The sequence below is a fragment of the Mercurialis annua genome, linkage group LG3 (genome assembly GCF_937616625.2).
Source record: "Mercurialis annua linkage group LG3, ddMerAnnu1.2, whole genome shotgun sequence".
In the NCBI taxonomy this organism is placed as follows: domain Eukaryota; kingdom Viridiplantae; phylum Streptophyta; class Magnoliopsida; order Malpighiales; family Euphorbiaceae; genus Mercurialis; species Mercurialis annua.
The window spans coordinates 6,439,819-6,457,406 of NC_065572.1; the positions used below are offsets into that span (position 1 = coordinate 6,439,819).

Here is a 17,588-nt window from a genome sequence, read left to right on the forward strand (position 1 = left end):
GCAACTGTTGTGTGCAATAATTTTTCATAAAAAAAAATTAAAGCATTTCACGGTGTCCTTTTTGGTAAGTTTTGCATCTTTGAATATATGGGTGGGTCTCCTTGAATGACATATCGGAATGTTTCTAGATACGGTCGCTTATTTTTCAAAACATATGCATCCGATCACTCATCTTGTGATTCTTGTTCATAAATGGAGGAATCTCACGTATATTAATATTTTAAAAGTTTAAAGTAATAAAAATTACACAATGAACAAATAGTTTAACACAAATTATTTTAATAAAAATAAATCAAATAAATTAGGCAATGGAATATAAGTTTAACTGTATTTTTAACGGGTATACGTATTTTTATTTATATTTGGCCTAATGCCTTTAAGAATCCTAAACTTTTAGCTTCTTTTCAATCCTACCCCGACGTTGAAAAATCACCGATTCTATCTTATTTCACATTTTTATGTTTCAATTGTATCCTGCAATATCAAATTGACATTTTTTTTATTTCAAAAAATTCAAAAACGTTATTCATGTCTAGCATATGATGATTGTATATGTTTAAAATTAAATTAATTAAGAATTTAAATTAGTTTTAATTTGATTATGATTTTTAGTTAGTTTTTAAAAATAAAAAACTTATTTGTACTTATTTGAATGGAAATGAATCTAATTTTATCTTTAAGATTAGTTAATTGAATGATTTTATTTTTTAAGTAAAAAAAACTATCAAAATTGAAAAATTAGAGTACAAATGAAACAAAAAATACAAAATAGGTAAAATAGACCAGTTTTTAACGTTCGGACAAGCTTGCAAAGGGACTAAAAAGTCAGGAATTTTTTAAGGCATTAGGTTTTTAATTTTTTATTGGACTACTAAATACTGCCCCTAGATTACTAGATACCGTCCCTTTTTTTTTATCTAAATACCTTTTTACTTTTTTCTAATTCTAAAACTCATTCAAATCATGTCAACTCCCATTCAAACACGAATACACTTGTATTATTTTTTTATACTAATTTTTATATTAATTTTTTATCAAAAAAATACACTTATATTATCTTTAAGTACAAATATTAATTTGTATCAAAAATATACACTTATATTATACTTATTTTATTTTAAAGTACATATATATTAATTTTTATATTAATTGTTATAAAAAAATACACTTATATTATTTTTAACTACATATTATAGGCTATTTCGTTTTAATTTAAAAAGAATCGTTCAATTTTAAAATGTTTTTTTTATTTAATTTCAAAAAAAATCGTTTAGTTTCAAAAGTGTTTTTCGTTTAATTTCAACTTTTTCCCAAAAATTAAGAGACTTTCTCGAAAAATATGGGGAGACGTTTTCCGAAGAAATCCCTTAATTTTTTTTAGTTTTTAAATAAAAGGGCAAGGATGTAAAAAGAGGGACGATACCTAACAATTTAGGGGCGATATTTGATAATAGGCAAAAGGTATAAAAAAACCTTCGTAGTTTTCACAAAAGTATAAATCAGCCATTTTACTTTTTTAGGGTATAATTAAGCCCTTTTTATTTTCAAATAGAACAAATAACTCCTTTCATCCAACATCATTAAAAATACTCGTTAATGGCTGACATATCTCTCATAATCATATAGGAAAAAAGTTCAAAAATATAATTTTAATATTTAAAATATTTACCAAAAATTTGAGAGGGTAAGTGTCCCAAAAGTAAAACTAAAAGGGTTTATTTGTTGATTTTTAAAATAATAATAGTTTAATTGTTCAATTTTAAAAACACGGAAACTTAATTGTGCACAGATAAAATAAAAGGATTGATCTATACTTTTGAAAAAAACTCGAGGCTTTTTTATACCTCCTGCCTTAATAATATTTAATGTAATGTATCTATGTAATTCATCATTCTTTTCAAAATTGGAAGAAACCCTAATCTTACCAAAACACCTGCTCTCTCTGTCGGCCACTACTATTACTAATCTCTATTATGCAATCCACAGAACAACCTTCTCTCAGTCTTCTCTAGAGAAGTTTAACCTAACCACAAAGCTCTGAAACAGATACATAAAATTGGAAGCAAAATCAGGTGAATACCATCTATATTTTACTTATCTAACAGTTTCTCTTTATTTCTTGCAGTAATTGGCAGATCCATCATCAGGCGTTGCGATTACAACACAAGATGTACGATCAATAAATTTTATAATTTCTGTTTAAAACTTAACATTTTTAAAATTAGAAATTAATTGATTTTTCTTAATGACTACAGCAAATCAGCATTGACTGAATCCAGATACGGCAACAAAAACTAAAAGATCAAAAAAGTCAGAAAATGGCGAAATATCATGAGTTAAGTTTTTCAAATTATGTATCTTTTTTTTTATTATTTTCTGCGTGTTATTGTCTGGTTGTAATTGTTCATTGGAATTATGAATGAAAAAAACAATTGTAAATAGAATTATTTGAAAATTGGATTTTAATACAATTATTTAAGTAATGGCTAATATAATTTTATATGAAAATTTAAATAATCTAAGCTACTGTATATGAATTTTAAAAATAAAAAAACAATTTGAGTGTTAACTGAGCTTAATTAAAAATACTTAACCGAAACAATCTAATTAAATTTCAGCAAATTTAATAATTTAATTTAACATAAATGGAACTTTAACAAAATCAAACAATTATAGAAATTTATGTTAACTACATTTTATTTTAAAGACATTTTTATAATTAAATGTATGTTGTATAAAATTATATCAACAAATTAAATGTTCATATCTAATTTAACTTAAATGGGGTTTCCACTTAAACAAACTGTCAAAATGCATTTATAATATAAATTTAAAACATTATAATCGCCACCAACATTTATATTAAGAGTTTTACTATTCGCCATCCTTTTTTACTTGACACTGCCCCTACATAATACTTTTTTACCCTTCTTTGAAAACAAAACAAAAAGCTCTCAATCACATTCGAATACATACAAATACGTCGATTAAAATGACAGATAACGATTACAATTCGTTGGGTAACGAGTATCGACGTTCCGAAACAAGTTTTCCGGTTTTTGGAAGGTAAAAACACATTGTTTTTATTAATTTCTGATCTGGGCCGACGCCGTCTCGGAACGTCGGCTTAGAGGAGAGATGTTCTCCTTGAATGTCTCTCTTTTCCCACTAGGACGTCTCCCCAGTTCTGCCGGCGGCAAACAGAAAATCGCCGCCGGCGGTAGATTTATTATTAAAAAAAATCGTAAAAATATTTTAATTGTTAAATTTAATTATTTATGTTGTGGAGGTTTATTTAGAAGATTTTGACAGTGACAGAATTGATTGTGATTAATTTTTAAACCATATCGGTTTAATACTGATGCTGAAGCAATTAGTTGGGCTAAGAGAATTGCTATACAAATTGAGTTTAAGTTAGTAATTTCGTCTCATAAGAACAGGAGAAAAAAAAAGCTTTTGAGATGTGCTCGGGGTGAGCGGTATAGAGGTTCGGTCACGGATTCTGATTCATCCGTACGAAAAAATACAAAGACATAGGCGTGTAAGTGCAATTTCAAAATTGTAGTCAAATTGCGTAGAACTGCATAGTTTGTACTTGTGAAGCCTGGTAGTTTGAGTAAACACAACTATGCTTTAGCTGTGTATCTTGAGAGATACCGTCAGATGAGTGGATTGAGTGATGTGGCGAAAGAGATTGTGCGAGTTATAAATGTGGCACAAGGTAAGCCGTGTTTTATCATGACAGCTTTGAAAGAAACAATACCATCTGACAACCCTATATGAAGGTAGGTGTATAATTACAGAGAGAATTTGAGAAAGTCCGGCTTTGAGGGTAGAGATGTGGTGGGTCAGTTTTATCACATGGCTCAGAAGAGTGATTATGTGCACTCGACTCTTGCTGAGGAGGATACAGGTGTGACGACCCACCTATTCATGGCTCATCCCGATTCAATGAGGCTACTACGTTCGTACTACTGGATAATCGGTATGGACTCCACGTACAAGACGAAAAAGTATTTTTTTTAGATTGTTGGAATGACTCCTTCCAACAAGAACTTCATACTTGCATATGCAATTATGAAGGATGAGACTGAGGGGAGCTACAAATGGGTGTTGGAGAGACTGGGGTATTTGATTATAATCATGTTATTTAATATTTGTAAAATTATGATATTCAAATTCCTTATTAAATCATCGGGTAATACTACAGGTGCTTGATTGGGGATCATATTCATCAGAGTGCTATTCTTACTGATCAGGAGCTGAGGCTAGTTAGACCAATTTCAGAGATATTCCCACAAACTTTTCATCAATTATGTACATGACACATAAACAAGGATGTAAAAGATAGAATGTACAGAATAAGTGGGAAAAACAAGGTTTTTGCTGAAATTTTCAAGAATAGTACGTGGAAGAAAATTATCACGACGCCAACATTGCAACAATAAAAGATAGTTGTGGATGTCTTGAGAGATCGGTTTAAAGCGTTTCCAGGGTTAATACAGTATATTGAGGGGACTTGGTTAGTGCACAGAGAGAAGTTTGTATCATGCTGGACGAACAACGTCCTACATTTTGAAAACACCACCACGTATAGAGTGGAGAGTGAACATGCTCATCTAAATCAGTGGCTTAACTCTAGCACTGGTGCGTTAGACATAGTTTGGACGAAGGTCGACCAAGTTATACAGTCGCAGTTGACAGATATCTGGAATGCCATTTTTTTCCAATTAATATTACTACTTATACAAATTATGTTGTCATTATTAATAATATAAATGTTTTGCATATTGGCAGCAAAACACTTGAGGACTCATGATGGACTATGGGCGTCCATCGACACGATTTTTCATTTGACAAGATCTCCTGCAGAGTGTCTCATTACTGTCTTGATGTAATATCGACTGAACTGAAGCGTATGCGAGAATTGAGTACTGAAGTTTATGATCGGTGTGGTTATGTGTCGAGATCAACACATTGGATCCCCTGTGCATGTGAGCTGCGAGCAGTGATAGATTCAAGTACCACGCAACACTTTTATTGTATACTAATTATATATGTTAATATCGTTATTTAAAGCTAACTTGTATTATTTTCAGGTAACCCGATCAGTTTGGATAGTATCCCCCCTTTTTGGAAGGCACTTGTTATCGGTGATGTGATGGACATATCTGCACAGGCTGATTATGCTGCTTTTCGGTCAGAGGATCATCAATTTTTTTCACGGGATCTCTGAGGATGTTATGACTAAGGATCCTTCAATAGTGTGTGATATTTCTCGTATTGTCTACGAGCAACTTCACCCCGAAGACTTAGGTTATAGAGAACCAGAAGTGAAGACTGCGATCAGAGGTCGACCATAGAGGACCAAATCAACCAAGCGGGAGCCGACTCGTTGGGAGTACAAGGACCGTGGACGTGGTCGTCCTAAGTCTTCCTGGAAACGGCCTTGAAGGGGGTAATCTCGACCTCGGGAAGACTTAGGACGACCACGTCCACGGTCCTTGTACTAAAAAACGACTCAGATCCCGCTTGGTTGATTTGCTCCCCTTTGGTCGACCTCTGACATTGGTTTTCACTTCGGGATCCCTATAGCCTAAGTCTTCGGGGTAAAGTTGCTCGCGAACAATACGAGAAATATCACGCAGCATTGAAGGATCTTTAGTCATGACCTCTTCGGCGATCTCGTGAAAATATTATGATCCACCGACCGAAAACCAGCATAATCAGCCTGTGCATATGTATCCATCCCATCGCCGAGAATAACAAGTGCCTTCCAAAACGGGTGAATACTATCCAGACTGGTCGGGTTACCTGAAAATAACACAAATTATCTTTTAATAACAATATTACTATTTTTAATATTAGTATGCAATAAAAATGTTGCGTGGTACCTGAATCTACCACTGCTCGCAGCTCACATGCACATGGGATCTGATGTGTTGATCTCTGCACACAACCACACCGATCATAAACTTCAGTACTCAATTCTCGCATACGACTTAATTCTTTCGATATTAAATCCAGACATTAATGAGACACTCTGCAGGAGACCTTATCAGATGGAAAATTGCGTCGATGGACGCCCATAGTCCGTCGGGAGTCCTCAAGTGTTTTGCTGCAAATATGCAAAACATTTATATTATTAATAATTACAATATAATTTGTATAAGTAGTAATATTAATCGAAAAAAATGCATATCAGATATCTGTCAGCTACGACTATAACTTTGCCGACCTTTGTCCAGACGGTGTCCAGAGCACCAGTGCTAGAATTTAGCCATTGCTTTAGCTGAGCATGTGCGCTGTCCACTCTACACGTGGTGGTGTTTCCAAAATGTAGGACTAAGTTCGCCCAACAAGATACGGACTTCTCTCTGTGCACCAACCAAGTACTCTCAATGTACTGTATCAACTCTGGAAAAGCTTTAAACCGATCTATTCTCCAAAATTTCAGCAAATTCTTTTTTTCCCCACTTATTCTGTACACTCTATCTTCTACATCCTTATTTATGTGCCATGTACATAGTAGATGAGAAGTCCATGGGAGAATATCTGACACTGGTCTAACCAGCTCCAGTTCCCGATCAGTAAGAATAGCACTCTGATGAATATGATCCCCAATCAAGCACCTGTAGTATTACCCGATGATTTAATAAGGAATTTGAATATCATAATTTTAAAATATTAAATAACATGATTACAATCAAATACCTCAGTTTCTCCAACACCCATTTGTAGCTCCCCTCAGTCTCATCCTTCATAATTGCATATGCAAGTATGAAGTTCTTGTTGGAAGGAGTCATTCCAACAATCTAAAAAAATACTTTTTCGTCTTGTACGTGGAGTCCATACCGATTATCCAGTAGTACGAACGTAGTAGCCTCACTGAATCGGGATGAGCCATGAAAAGGTGGGTCGTCACACCTGTATTCTCCTCAGCAAGAGTCGAGTGCACATAATCACTCTTCTGAGCCATGTGATAAAACTGACCCACTACATCTCTATCCCCAAAGCCAGACTTTCTCAAATTCTCTCTGTAGTTGTACATTTGCCTTCTTGTAGAGTTGTCAGATGATATTTTTTCTTTCAAAGCTGCCATAATAGAACACGGCTTTCCTTGTGCCGCACTCATATCCTGCACAATCTCTTTCGCCTCAACACTCACCCCACTCATCTAACGGTATCCCTCAGGATACACAGCTAAAGCATGTGTACTCGAAATATCAGGCTCCGTAAGTACAAATCATACAGTCTTACCTAATTTGACAACAATTTTGAATTTGCACTGACACGCCTTTGTCTTCGTATTTTTTCGTACGAATGAATCAGAATCTGTGAACGAACCTCTGTAACGCTCACCCCGAGCACATCTCAGAAGCTTTCGTCTTCCCTCGTTCTTCTGAGACGAAATGACCAACTCAAACCCAATCCCTATAGCAATATTCTTAGCCCAACTAATTGCTTCAACATCAGTATCAAACCCATGTCCTGCATTAAACCGATCGCTGTAATCAATTCCGTCACCGCCAAAATCTTCTAAGTGAACCTTCACAACATAAATAATTATGTTTAACAAATCCTAAAATTTAACACATTTTTTTTGTTAAATAAATATATTGCCGGCGACGATATTGTTCGCCGCCGGCGGAATGGGGGGGACGTCCCAGAGGGACATCCCTCCAGAAAGAGGGACTTCCCTCTGGGAAGTCTTTCTAGAAGACGGGACGTCCCCCTTCTTCTGGACCGATTTGCCCAGATGACATCGGCCCAGAAGAACGGACGCCGGCCCAGGGCGTCCGTTCTTCTGGGCTGATGCTATCTGGGCTCGTCGGCCCAGAATTCGGAAATTAAAAAAAAATTAAAAACACGTTTTTTACCTCGGAAAAGCCGGAAAAACTTGTTTCCGAACGTCGATACTCGTTACCCGACGAATTGTAATCGTTGTCCGTTATTTTAATCGACTTTTTACGTATTTGTTCGAATGAGTTGAGAGAATTTTTTTGTGATGGTTTTGCTAGAAGGGCGAAAATATCTTTTGTAGGGGCGATGTTAAGTAAAAAGGGGCGGCGAATAGTAAAATCCATATTAAAATTTAGCATTAAATCTTAAAATACAACTCTAATGCAGTGCTATAGCATGTGCTAAATTTAGCATATACTATATCGTGTGCTAAATTTAGCACTGACTATAGCATATGCTAAATTACAACATCTAAGAGCATCTCCATTGCATGTTGTATTTTTTATGCTATTTTTAGCACAAAATAAGATAAAATGCTATATATATTACATATTATTGAAATTCACTCCATTGCAAAATGCTAAACTAAATGCTAAATTTATAATTTTATAAGTGATTATCATTATTAATGGCAAATCTGTAAATAATTTAGATATAAATAAATTTGGCATATGCTAAACTTTCTAACAAATTTGGCACAATGTTTAGCATATGCTAAATTTAGCACATGAAATAGAAGTGCAATGGAGATGTGTTTTTTATATTAAATGCTAAATTATAGCATTGTGAGGTATTTTAGCATTAGAGTGGAGATGCTTTAATAAAGATTTAATATTAATTACAATTTTATTGCTGTTATTTTTTTGCATTTATTATTTGGACATTTTTTTTACTTTTCTTCATTTTAAATTTTGTATTACTTTATAATTTTGCAATTTTGATGAATTGATTTTTTCAAATGTAGATCATATATCAATATAATATATAAAAATTTATTTTTATACAATTTATCGATTTTTTTAACAATTTTTTTATTTAAAAAAACTCATTTTATCAAAAAAATATTACATTAACTTTTATTTAAAATATATAATAAAAATAATTATCAAATATTAAAAAATTAATAAAATTAAAAAATAATTGTCATAGTAAATAATTATAACACTTATTTTTAACCGTTTGCATTGGAGAATGCTATGCTAATTATAGCATTTTACTATTTTTCCATGCTAATTTAGCATAAAAATAGCACTCCATTAGAGATACTCTTACAATCTAATAGTATAAATTATTGTTTAAATTTAGAATTTCATGTTCCAAACTCCTATGATCCTACGATAATGTATGTTGGCTAAAGGCCTTTATCATAATTCTTAGTTTTGATGATAATTAAAGCCCATTAATTTTGTTTGCCCAAGTGTTGCAAGGCCCATGTTTTAGAAGCATCTTGAAGGTTCCTCATTTTTTCAAGCAAAAATGGATGGAGGGATTTTTGGTCATTGAGCTAATATTTCCAGCTCAACTTGAGTACTCAGCTTGCACGTGTACTACTGCCAGGCTGGTACACAAAAAAAAAGAACAGCAGTGTATTATTGTCAGGCTGCTACCAGTGTTTTAAAAACCGGACCGGATCGGCCAGTTCAACCGGTTCAACCGGAAACCGGCCATCAGTCCGGTCCAACTAATCTATTTAAACCGGAAATACGGTCCAACCGGATTGGACCGGAAAAACCGGAATAAATTGACGAACCGGAAACCGGACTATACCGGTTGAACCGTCCAGTTTCTGTTCTTCTTTCTTATCACTACGATATTTAATCTTTTTGTTAACTGGGTTTGCTTCTTTCTTTAACCAGGACAAAAGCAAAATCAGAAATTAAAAAAGATAATTAAAACTCTCTTTTATAATACCTCTTCAGTGATTCAAAAGTTGGATCAAATATTTTTATTATGCTTTTTTGGAACAGATACAAGATCTATATAAGATTTATATAAGATAAACTGTTTTTCAAAGAAAAAAAGAAATGAAGCATAATTGATTAAGAAAAAGAGAAAGAAATAGAAATAATATAGAACTAAGAAATCTTAATGCCCAGGATAAAAGTGATGAAAGTTAAGATTAAAAAATCTCATGATTCTATTTCATTTTGAGAAAGAGCCATTAAATTGTAACAATTATCAAAATGAAAGAAGTTAGAAGGAAGATGGAAGATGTCGAATGGTAAAGAAGTGATGATGGGTTTCCTTTTATTTTTTCTTAATTGATTTGAAATTTGATTGATGTGACATAACAATATTTATTATTTTAATTTTATTATTATCTTTTCTCTACATGACAAAAGACAAGTGAGAAGTCATGCTTTACTTTTATATAGGTCATCTTTTATCACATCTATCTGACACCCTGCCGATTTTTACACTTTCAAAATACTTAACCGGTTAAACCGGCGGTCAAACCGGTCGAACGGTTGAACCGGAATCCGGAAGCTGTACCGGTTCGGCTGCCGGTTCGGGTTTTAAAACACTGGCTGCTACTAACCAGAAGGCCAGCTCAACATTTATAGGCTCCTCCATTTGGCATTTTGCACACCTTGCATTTATGGATAAAAATCAAGGCACATGACTTATCCCTAATTCTAGAAGATTCTTGGAGTCTATATATATCTCTTCATCAACCATTTATCAAGCGTGGGAGCATCAAGAGAGAAAATCATCACCACCACCATTGTGCATCATAAGTTGGTTTTCCATCTCAAAGAAACTAGGGCTAGTTTTTAGTGAGAGTTTTTACTAACAAATATCTGTAAACACTTGTGAGGATTAGACTAGCTTCCGGATAGAACTAGGTCTTCATTCTCAAAGGGAAATAGCTTGCTGAAGCTAAACAAATTAGCTTGTAAGTTACAGACTAACTTCTGGGTAAAACTAGGGTTGCATTCTTAAGGCTTTATCTTTAGCCCGTAATAGAGATTGAAAAGTGAAATAATTAGGGATGGGGATCCCTAAGGAGTGGATGTAGGCAGGGTTGCCGAACCCCTATAAAATCTGGTGTCTCAGCTTTATACTTTTATTAGCTTGGGGATCACATTCAATGGCATTGCCTGGTATTTCTTCTTTATCTTTGCCATTAGACATACAATGGCATTGCCTGGTATTTCTTCTTTATCTGAGCTGGTTGCTTCGCTGCCACTCCAGGTTGCTTTCATAGCTCTTTCAAATCTTCCCTTTCATGACCCTTTTTTTTAACTTGGGACAATTAGCTTATTGAGTCTCCTTCAGGAATGAATGCCTTCTTCATGTCACTTTTGTATCTCCTTCCACCTTTTCTAAACATTCTTTGGAATTTCCGAGTCATAAGAGCTATCTCTTCTTCTAAGCTATTTGAGTCTTCAACCAGGCTGGTTTTCAAAGCTAAGTTGTTTTTCTTTCTTTTATCAGAAGCTGGTTCTTTTCCCTTTTTCATTAGCTCATGAGTGAAAAGGGAGCACATTAGCTCATCGAAAAAGTAGTTTTTCAGATTCTTAGCTTCAAAGATGGCAGTCACCTTGCTTTCCCATTTATCAGTAAGAGATCTCAAAACCTTTTTCACAAGTTCTTCTCCTCTTATGTTTTCTCCAAGACTTTTCATTCCATTAACTATGTTTAAAAGCCGAGTACTTTGCTCCTGGATGAATTCATCAGGTTGCATCTGAAATAGCTCATACTCTCTCTTCAGCATGTTGATTTTGGATTCTTTAACCTGATCTGTTCCTTCAAAGGTGGTTTGTAATTTCTCCCATGCTTCTTTGCCGTTAAGCAGCCTCAGATTCTATTGTATTCATAAGCGTCAAGAGCGCAATGAATCATGTTAATAGCTTTGGCATTAAGCTGAACATTTTTCCAATCTTCATCGTTGTATTCTTTTTAGTTTTAGCTCTTCGGGTTCCATTGAATTCAGTAAGCATTGACGTTGATACACCTTTTAGGATGACTCTCCAACATTCAATGTCGTAGGCCTGCACAAAGTTTTTCATTCTATTTTTCCACCAATCATAGTTAGAGATAAATCCTATCAACCTAAACATTGATCTTCATGATTTATACAATGCTCTTTTCAAAGAATACACAAAAGTGTGTGAAAAATATCTTAACCTGAAAGGTAAATGTAAGGCTGCACAAGCTGATAGTTCGATTAATCAACTTGACCATGCTGAAGCTAATCCAACATATCAGACTGAGACTGATCCTACTCAGCCTCCCTGCAACCTGATCGAAGAGCTTAGACATGCTAACTCTCAGATCAAGCTTTTGAAAATTGAGCATGGTGTTTCAAACAAATTTTGTGTTTTTAGAGGAAATGTTGCTCAAAGCAAACATGCTTGGAATGCTAAAGTTAGGCTAACAGCCAAAGCTAACCCATCAGGACCCAACTTAGCTTGGGTATCTAAAACTAATTGATTCTTGCAGGTTTGCCTAAGGAGCAAGAAGGCATATGATGACTAGTATGTAGATGGTGCTTGCTCTAGGCATATAACGGGTGACAAATCGAACCAGCTCAAGCTAAGCAGAAAAGGAATAGTTAGCTTTGGAACTATTATAGCTAATCACCCTATTGAAGATGTATCTCTAGTCAGTGGACTATAATTCAACCTGCTCAGTATCAATCAACTTTGTGACAAGAATAGAAGAGAAACGGTTGGCTATGGCACAAACGTTTAGGCCATGCAAGCATGAAGCTAATCAGTAAGCTGTCAATTTATCAGCTTGTGGAAGGGCTGCTTAGCTTGAAGTTTGAAAAAAGATAGCATTTGCGATGCATGCCAAAAAGAGAAGCAAACAAAGGCATCATTCAAATCCAAAGGGCAACTAAACTCAAGTAGACTTCTAGAGCTCCTTCATCTTGATCTATTCATGGAGGAGAATTAGATAACAAGCTATTTGAGGAGCTTTGCAATGAGAATGAGATCACACGCACAACGTTTCAGCTCCAAGAACTCCTCAGCAAAATGGAGTTGTTTAAGAACAGAACGCTCCAAAAGATGGCTCGGACAATGATCAATGAAGCTAAGCTACCCAAATACATCTGAGCATAAGCTATAAGCACAGCCTGTTACATTCAGAACAGAGCAATGGTAAGATCTAAACTGAAAAGGACTCCCTATGAGCTTTAGAACGGTAAAACTCCTAACCTAAGCTATTTCAAAGTTTTTGGGTGTAAATGTTTTATTCACAATAACAATAAGAGTTAGCTTGCTATATTTGATGCCAAAGCTACTGAAGGTATCTCTCTAGACTACTCAAATCATAGCAAAGCTTATAGAGTTTTCAACAAAACATCATTTGTTGTTGAAAAATCTATTCATATTGTTTTTAGTGAAGCTAATCCCTCTCTACCAAGTAGAGACTCTGTTGATAATGAAGTAACAAGTGTTCTAATATAAATTAACTTCAAATTCTTATAATTTATTAATTTTATTGAATATTAATCCGTAAAAAAATACAATTAATTTGAAAGTTTAACAAATTCATATTTTATATAAAATATTTACATCGATGTTCAAGCTCGACGGTCTTAAAAATGATACAGATTGTGACGCTGCCCACATGGCTCATGTTTGATCAATGCAAGAATTCGTTTGTGGAAGAATTATACTTCTGTTGCATATTCAGCTGTGCAAATTCTTGAAAAAGTAACACCATCACGACTTTCAAAACCCTGATCGATATATAGATGGTTATTTTAATTATTTATTCTTTGTTATGAATAATTTGTTCATAATTTGTAACGGCTGACTTATTATTTTGTTCTTTGTTTTTTTACTAATTATATTTTGAATTATATTTAATTCTCAACTTAAATAAAATACCAATTTAAATTTTTTAAAGTTATTACTGATAAATAATTCTCATCAGTTTTTCAATTTGAATAACTAAATAAATCTTCTCGTGATTCGCAAATTTAAATAAGATACTTATGTGATTTTTGAAACTTATTATCAATAGGTAATTCTTATTGGATTTTTATTTTGAATAAGGTATTTATTTATTATTTCATAGATTATAAAATATTAAATATTGTCTTTAAATATGATTATTAATTTAATTCCGTGCAAATACACCGGCTTAGTTAACAAAATAATTAGAAATTTGCAGCACTCTAGTCTACACCACAAACAAGGGAATGCACATATTGCATAATATGACTGATGGGAATTCATTTCAATTAATTTTAGGGCTTTTTATACGATTTACGGATTTTTTCAAAACATTTACTCCCTCCGTCCCGTTTAAGAAGGGACATATCTCAATTTTTTTTGTCCCACTTAAAAAGGCCAATTCATGATTTTTGTGCCATTTTATAAGGAACTCTCTATTATACCCTCATTTTCTCTTTCTATAATTAAAGCTAATACTCTACACATAAATTATAAGACAATAATTAATAGGGGTAAAATAAGAAAAGCCAAGAGTAGTTATTATTTTCTTAATCTATGTGCATAAGGGCTATGTCCCTTCTTAAGTGGGACGGAGGGAGTACTTTTATACTGAGCAATTTAATTTTTAACATTCAGCACCGTTTTAATTTTTTTCTGTACATCTAATTTTTATATTCTTTTCTTTTTTACTATTGTCTATTTCCTCTCACCATTTCTTCTCTCTTCTCCACGACGGTGAAGACTGAGTCATGGCGGAGATAGCAAAATGATAATGAAGACGGAACGACGGAGGAGGCAACAAAACGATGGTGAAGACTAAGTCATGGCGGAGACAACAAAATGATAGTGAAGACTAGCTGAACTATGGTGAGGCGGAACGGCAACGACGGAGAAGGAAGAACGGCAGCGGCTGAGAAGGTAGAAAAGATTTTTCTCCTTTTTCCATGATTGTTGAATAATTGTTGTCAATTTGTGTTTGATTTGAAATTTGTTTAGTGAATTCCCCTTATTAAATTGCGTGTGAACAAATTAGGGTTTATGAACAAGTTTGTTAAATTAATTAATAACTAGTGTTGATTTTGATTGATAATAATTTTTTTTCTGCATAAACAATTAGCAGCGGCTTTTATCAATCTGAACAAGTAAAAATTTAGGCAATATGTTTCTCTTTTACCTCCGAAGTAGTAATCTAGATCTCTTTATTGATGGTAGCTTAATTATGTTCTATTATTAGAACATGTGGACAAATCATTTACTCAATTGCCTGCTTTTATAAAGCTATGTAAAATGGTTGCGATGGGACAAATTTATAGGTCATATGATTGTGCATCCCAAAAACCATTGTCTAAGTATAATGATTTGGATTCAAAATTTATCAAGCTTTTCTGCAGAAATTTTTAATTTGGAAGAATCTTTTGTTGGTTCTTCAGTTCTCATTCTATGACTATGAAAATGTTTATGTATATGGTATTATACCGATATGTGCGACTTGTATCACTTGCTTTATGAATATGTTAATTTTGTCCCTTTTCTGCTGCAAAAGGTTCATTTTGACGTGTCATCTGCATCTCCTAGGGGAATGAAATTAATCGTACACAGAGGTAGTTGATTTAATAGTTTTTTTTTTCGGCAGAGGTTATTTAGAGTCTTATTGAAAGAAATCGGTACATAAAGAGTGTTAGATTTAGCTGTGCATTTGAGTTGATGAACAAGTTCCCACCGGAAATCATCCTGGAATAATACATGGAGAAGTTATTGACAGGTGACAGAATCTCCGCAAATAGAAAGGATTTGGAGAAAGCACAGTCGTGTCTAAGTTTTTCGTTGCTCTATATAGATACAACTGCCATCATTGCTAACATCTACTCTTGTTCATTTTGGAGTTTGCAGGCCAAAGCTATAGATAGCAAAATAATTGCTCTCATGTCCATATTAAAATGCTTAGCAGAGTGCAAGTTCGAATCCATACTTCTAACTCAGAAAATAAACCGTTGCATTTCCGAGCTTGGGAGACAAAAGTCGAGCAATATAAGCTCTTCACCGACCCCTCCCATTGTTTGTCAACCACAAGGTGGAAACTACCATCCTAACCCCAGGAAAAAGGTGCCACCTACACTTGTGGTGCAACAACATCCATACATGAAGTGTTCTAGGATCGATCTATCCACAAAACCATATACTTGTAGGTTGACATCTTGTAAAATCTTTGTTAGATCTACTCATAATTGTGCATATTCTTATATGATCTATTTTATTTCTTTGTATTATTGAATTTTATAGCGTGTTTTCTTGTCCATTTAAATTATATAAAAAGAGTGCAAAATAAATTTTAAAATTAATTTTTAAACTTGTTTGATGTAGAATAATTAAAATTTATATCACCTAATATCAACACAAAATTAACATGATATTAACTTGAAATTAATATAAAATTAACATGATATCAACCTGATATCAACATAAAATCAACATGATATTAACCTATAATCAATATTTAATTTTTTTGACTTTTGATTTTTTTTTATCTTTATACTGTTTTTGCTAGTTTTAAGATAAAAAAATCAATATATACTAAAATAATTAATTTGAATTTTTAATTCTTTTTTTCACTAATTTCCATTTTTTCAACAAACTTTTAAAATCAACATAAAATCAACACAATATCAACAACACTTAATAAACTAACTAATTTAAATTTTTGATCTTATATTATACTAATTTTTATTTTTTAACATTATTTCAATTTAATTTTAATTTTTATATTTTATTTCACATATAATGTGTTTTTTTCGTTAATATCAAAATCAACTAAATGTCAACACAATATCAACATAAAATCAATATTGTAACATTACAATAATTTAACATCATTATTGTCTTATTCACCAATGCTAAAATCAACAAAATATCAACCGGAAGTCAACACAATATCAACACTGTAACATTACAATAATTCAACATCATTATTTGTCTTCTTCCGCGATGCTACCGTATAATTATCTAGCCTAAATTTAATTTAATTTATTTTTTTTAATTTATTTCACAGACAATCTTATCTCATCAATGTTAAAATAAAGAGAAAAATCAGTTGATATCAACATAATATCAACATAAAGTCAACAAAAAATCAACAACACTGTAACGTTACAATAATTCAACATCATTATTGTCTTATTCTTCATTGCTAAAATCAACAAATCAACCGAAAATCAACACAATATCAACACTGTAACATTACAATAATTCAACATCATTATTTGTCTTCTTCCCCGATGCTACCGTATAATTATCTAGCCTCAATTTAATTTAATTTAATTTTTTTAGTTTATTTCACAGACAATATTATCTTATTTGTCAATGTTAAAATAAAAAAAAAACAACACAAAGTCAACATAAAATCAACAACACTGTAACATTATAATATTTCAGCAATCAATCATCATCAATAAATCGTTCTGCAGAATAAAAAAACGCAGAAATACAATAAAACACAAGAAAAATGCAGAAATAACAGAATTTTATTCCATAAAATCACAAAATTATTCTACATAACATGAAATGTGTATTAGATTCTTTAAAGATACTCCTTATACATGTTTAATGGTGAAAAAAACGGTAAAAAATAAACAAATTACACATCTGAAAATGATAAGGAAAAAAGAACAAAAATTTCAGATCTAAAATAAAAAAAGATAAAAGAAAGATGACGGCGAGACGAATGCAGAACGACGGAGATGGAACAACGGAGGCGGGACGGCAGAGGCAGAGGCGGAACGTCGGAGGCGGAGGCGGAATGACGATATGAGTGTGTGAAAGGTGAGTTGAGAGAGAAAGGAGAGAGAATTCTAAGGAGAGAGAATATAATTGTAATTAGGCCAAATGTTGTAAAAAGGCCAAACCTTTTATAAAAGTTTCACAAAAGTCATGACC

General features: G+C 33.0%; 1 protein-coding gene and 1 long non-coding RNA gene across 4 annotated transcripts; both read left to right on the top strand.

Annotated features, from left to right (window-relative positions):
- The first annotated feature begins 1,775 nt into the window (after positions 1-1,775).
- Positions 1,776-8,218, top strand: LOC126675237 (uncharacterized). Its single transcript, XR_007639707.2, has 2 exons — positions 1,776-2,170; positions 2,256-8,218. It is a non-coding gene; the product is annotated as an uncharacterized LOC126675237 (long non-coding RNA).
- A 1,974-nt stretch (positions 8,219-10,192) lies between these two features.
- Positions 10,193-15,930, top strand: LOC126673430 (uncharacterized). Of its 3 annotated transcripts, XR_007639305.2 has the most exons (3): positions 10,193-12,854; positions 14,400-14,576; positions 15,549-15,930. XR_007639305.2 is itself a non-coding variant. In XM_050367575.1 (2 exons), the coding sequence occupies exons 1-2, from the start codon at positions 14,523-14,525 to the stop codon at positions 15,927-15,929; spliced, it is 435 nt and encodes a 144-aa protein (XP_050223532.1). In that variant the 5' UTR covers positions 12,861-14,522; the 3' UTR covers position 15,930. The 3 variants fall into 3 exon arrangements, 1 of the variants encoding a protein (XP_050223532.1); XR_008790314.1 differs by lacking the exon at positions 10,193-12,854 and having other exon boundaries at positions 12,861-14,576; positions 15,292-15,930; XM_050367575.1 differs by lacking the exon at positions 10,193-12,854 and having other exon boundaries at positions 12,861-14,576.
- Positions 15,931-17,588: the final 1,658 nt, after the last annotated feature.

What these genes read in the sequence shown, in the direction of transcription:
- LOC126673430 (XM_050367575.1), top strand. Translation starts at nt 14,523, where the DNA reads ATGGTGAGGCGGAACGGCAACGACGGAGAAGGAAGAACGGCAGCGGCT. An exon ending in GAACGGCAGCGGCTGAGAAG is followed by an intron (nt 14,577 to 15,548) that starts GTAGAAAAGATT and finishes TGGAGTTTGCAG; the next exon opens with GCCAAAGCTATAGATAGCAA.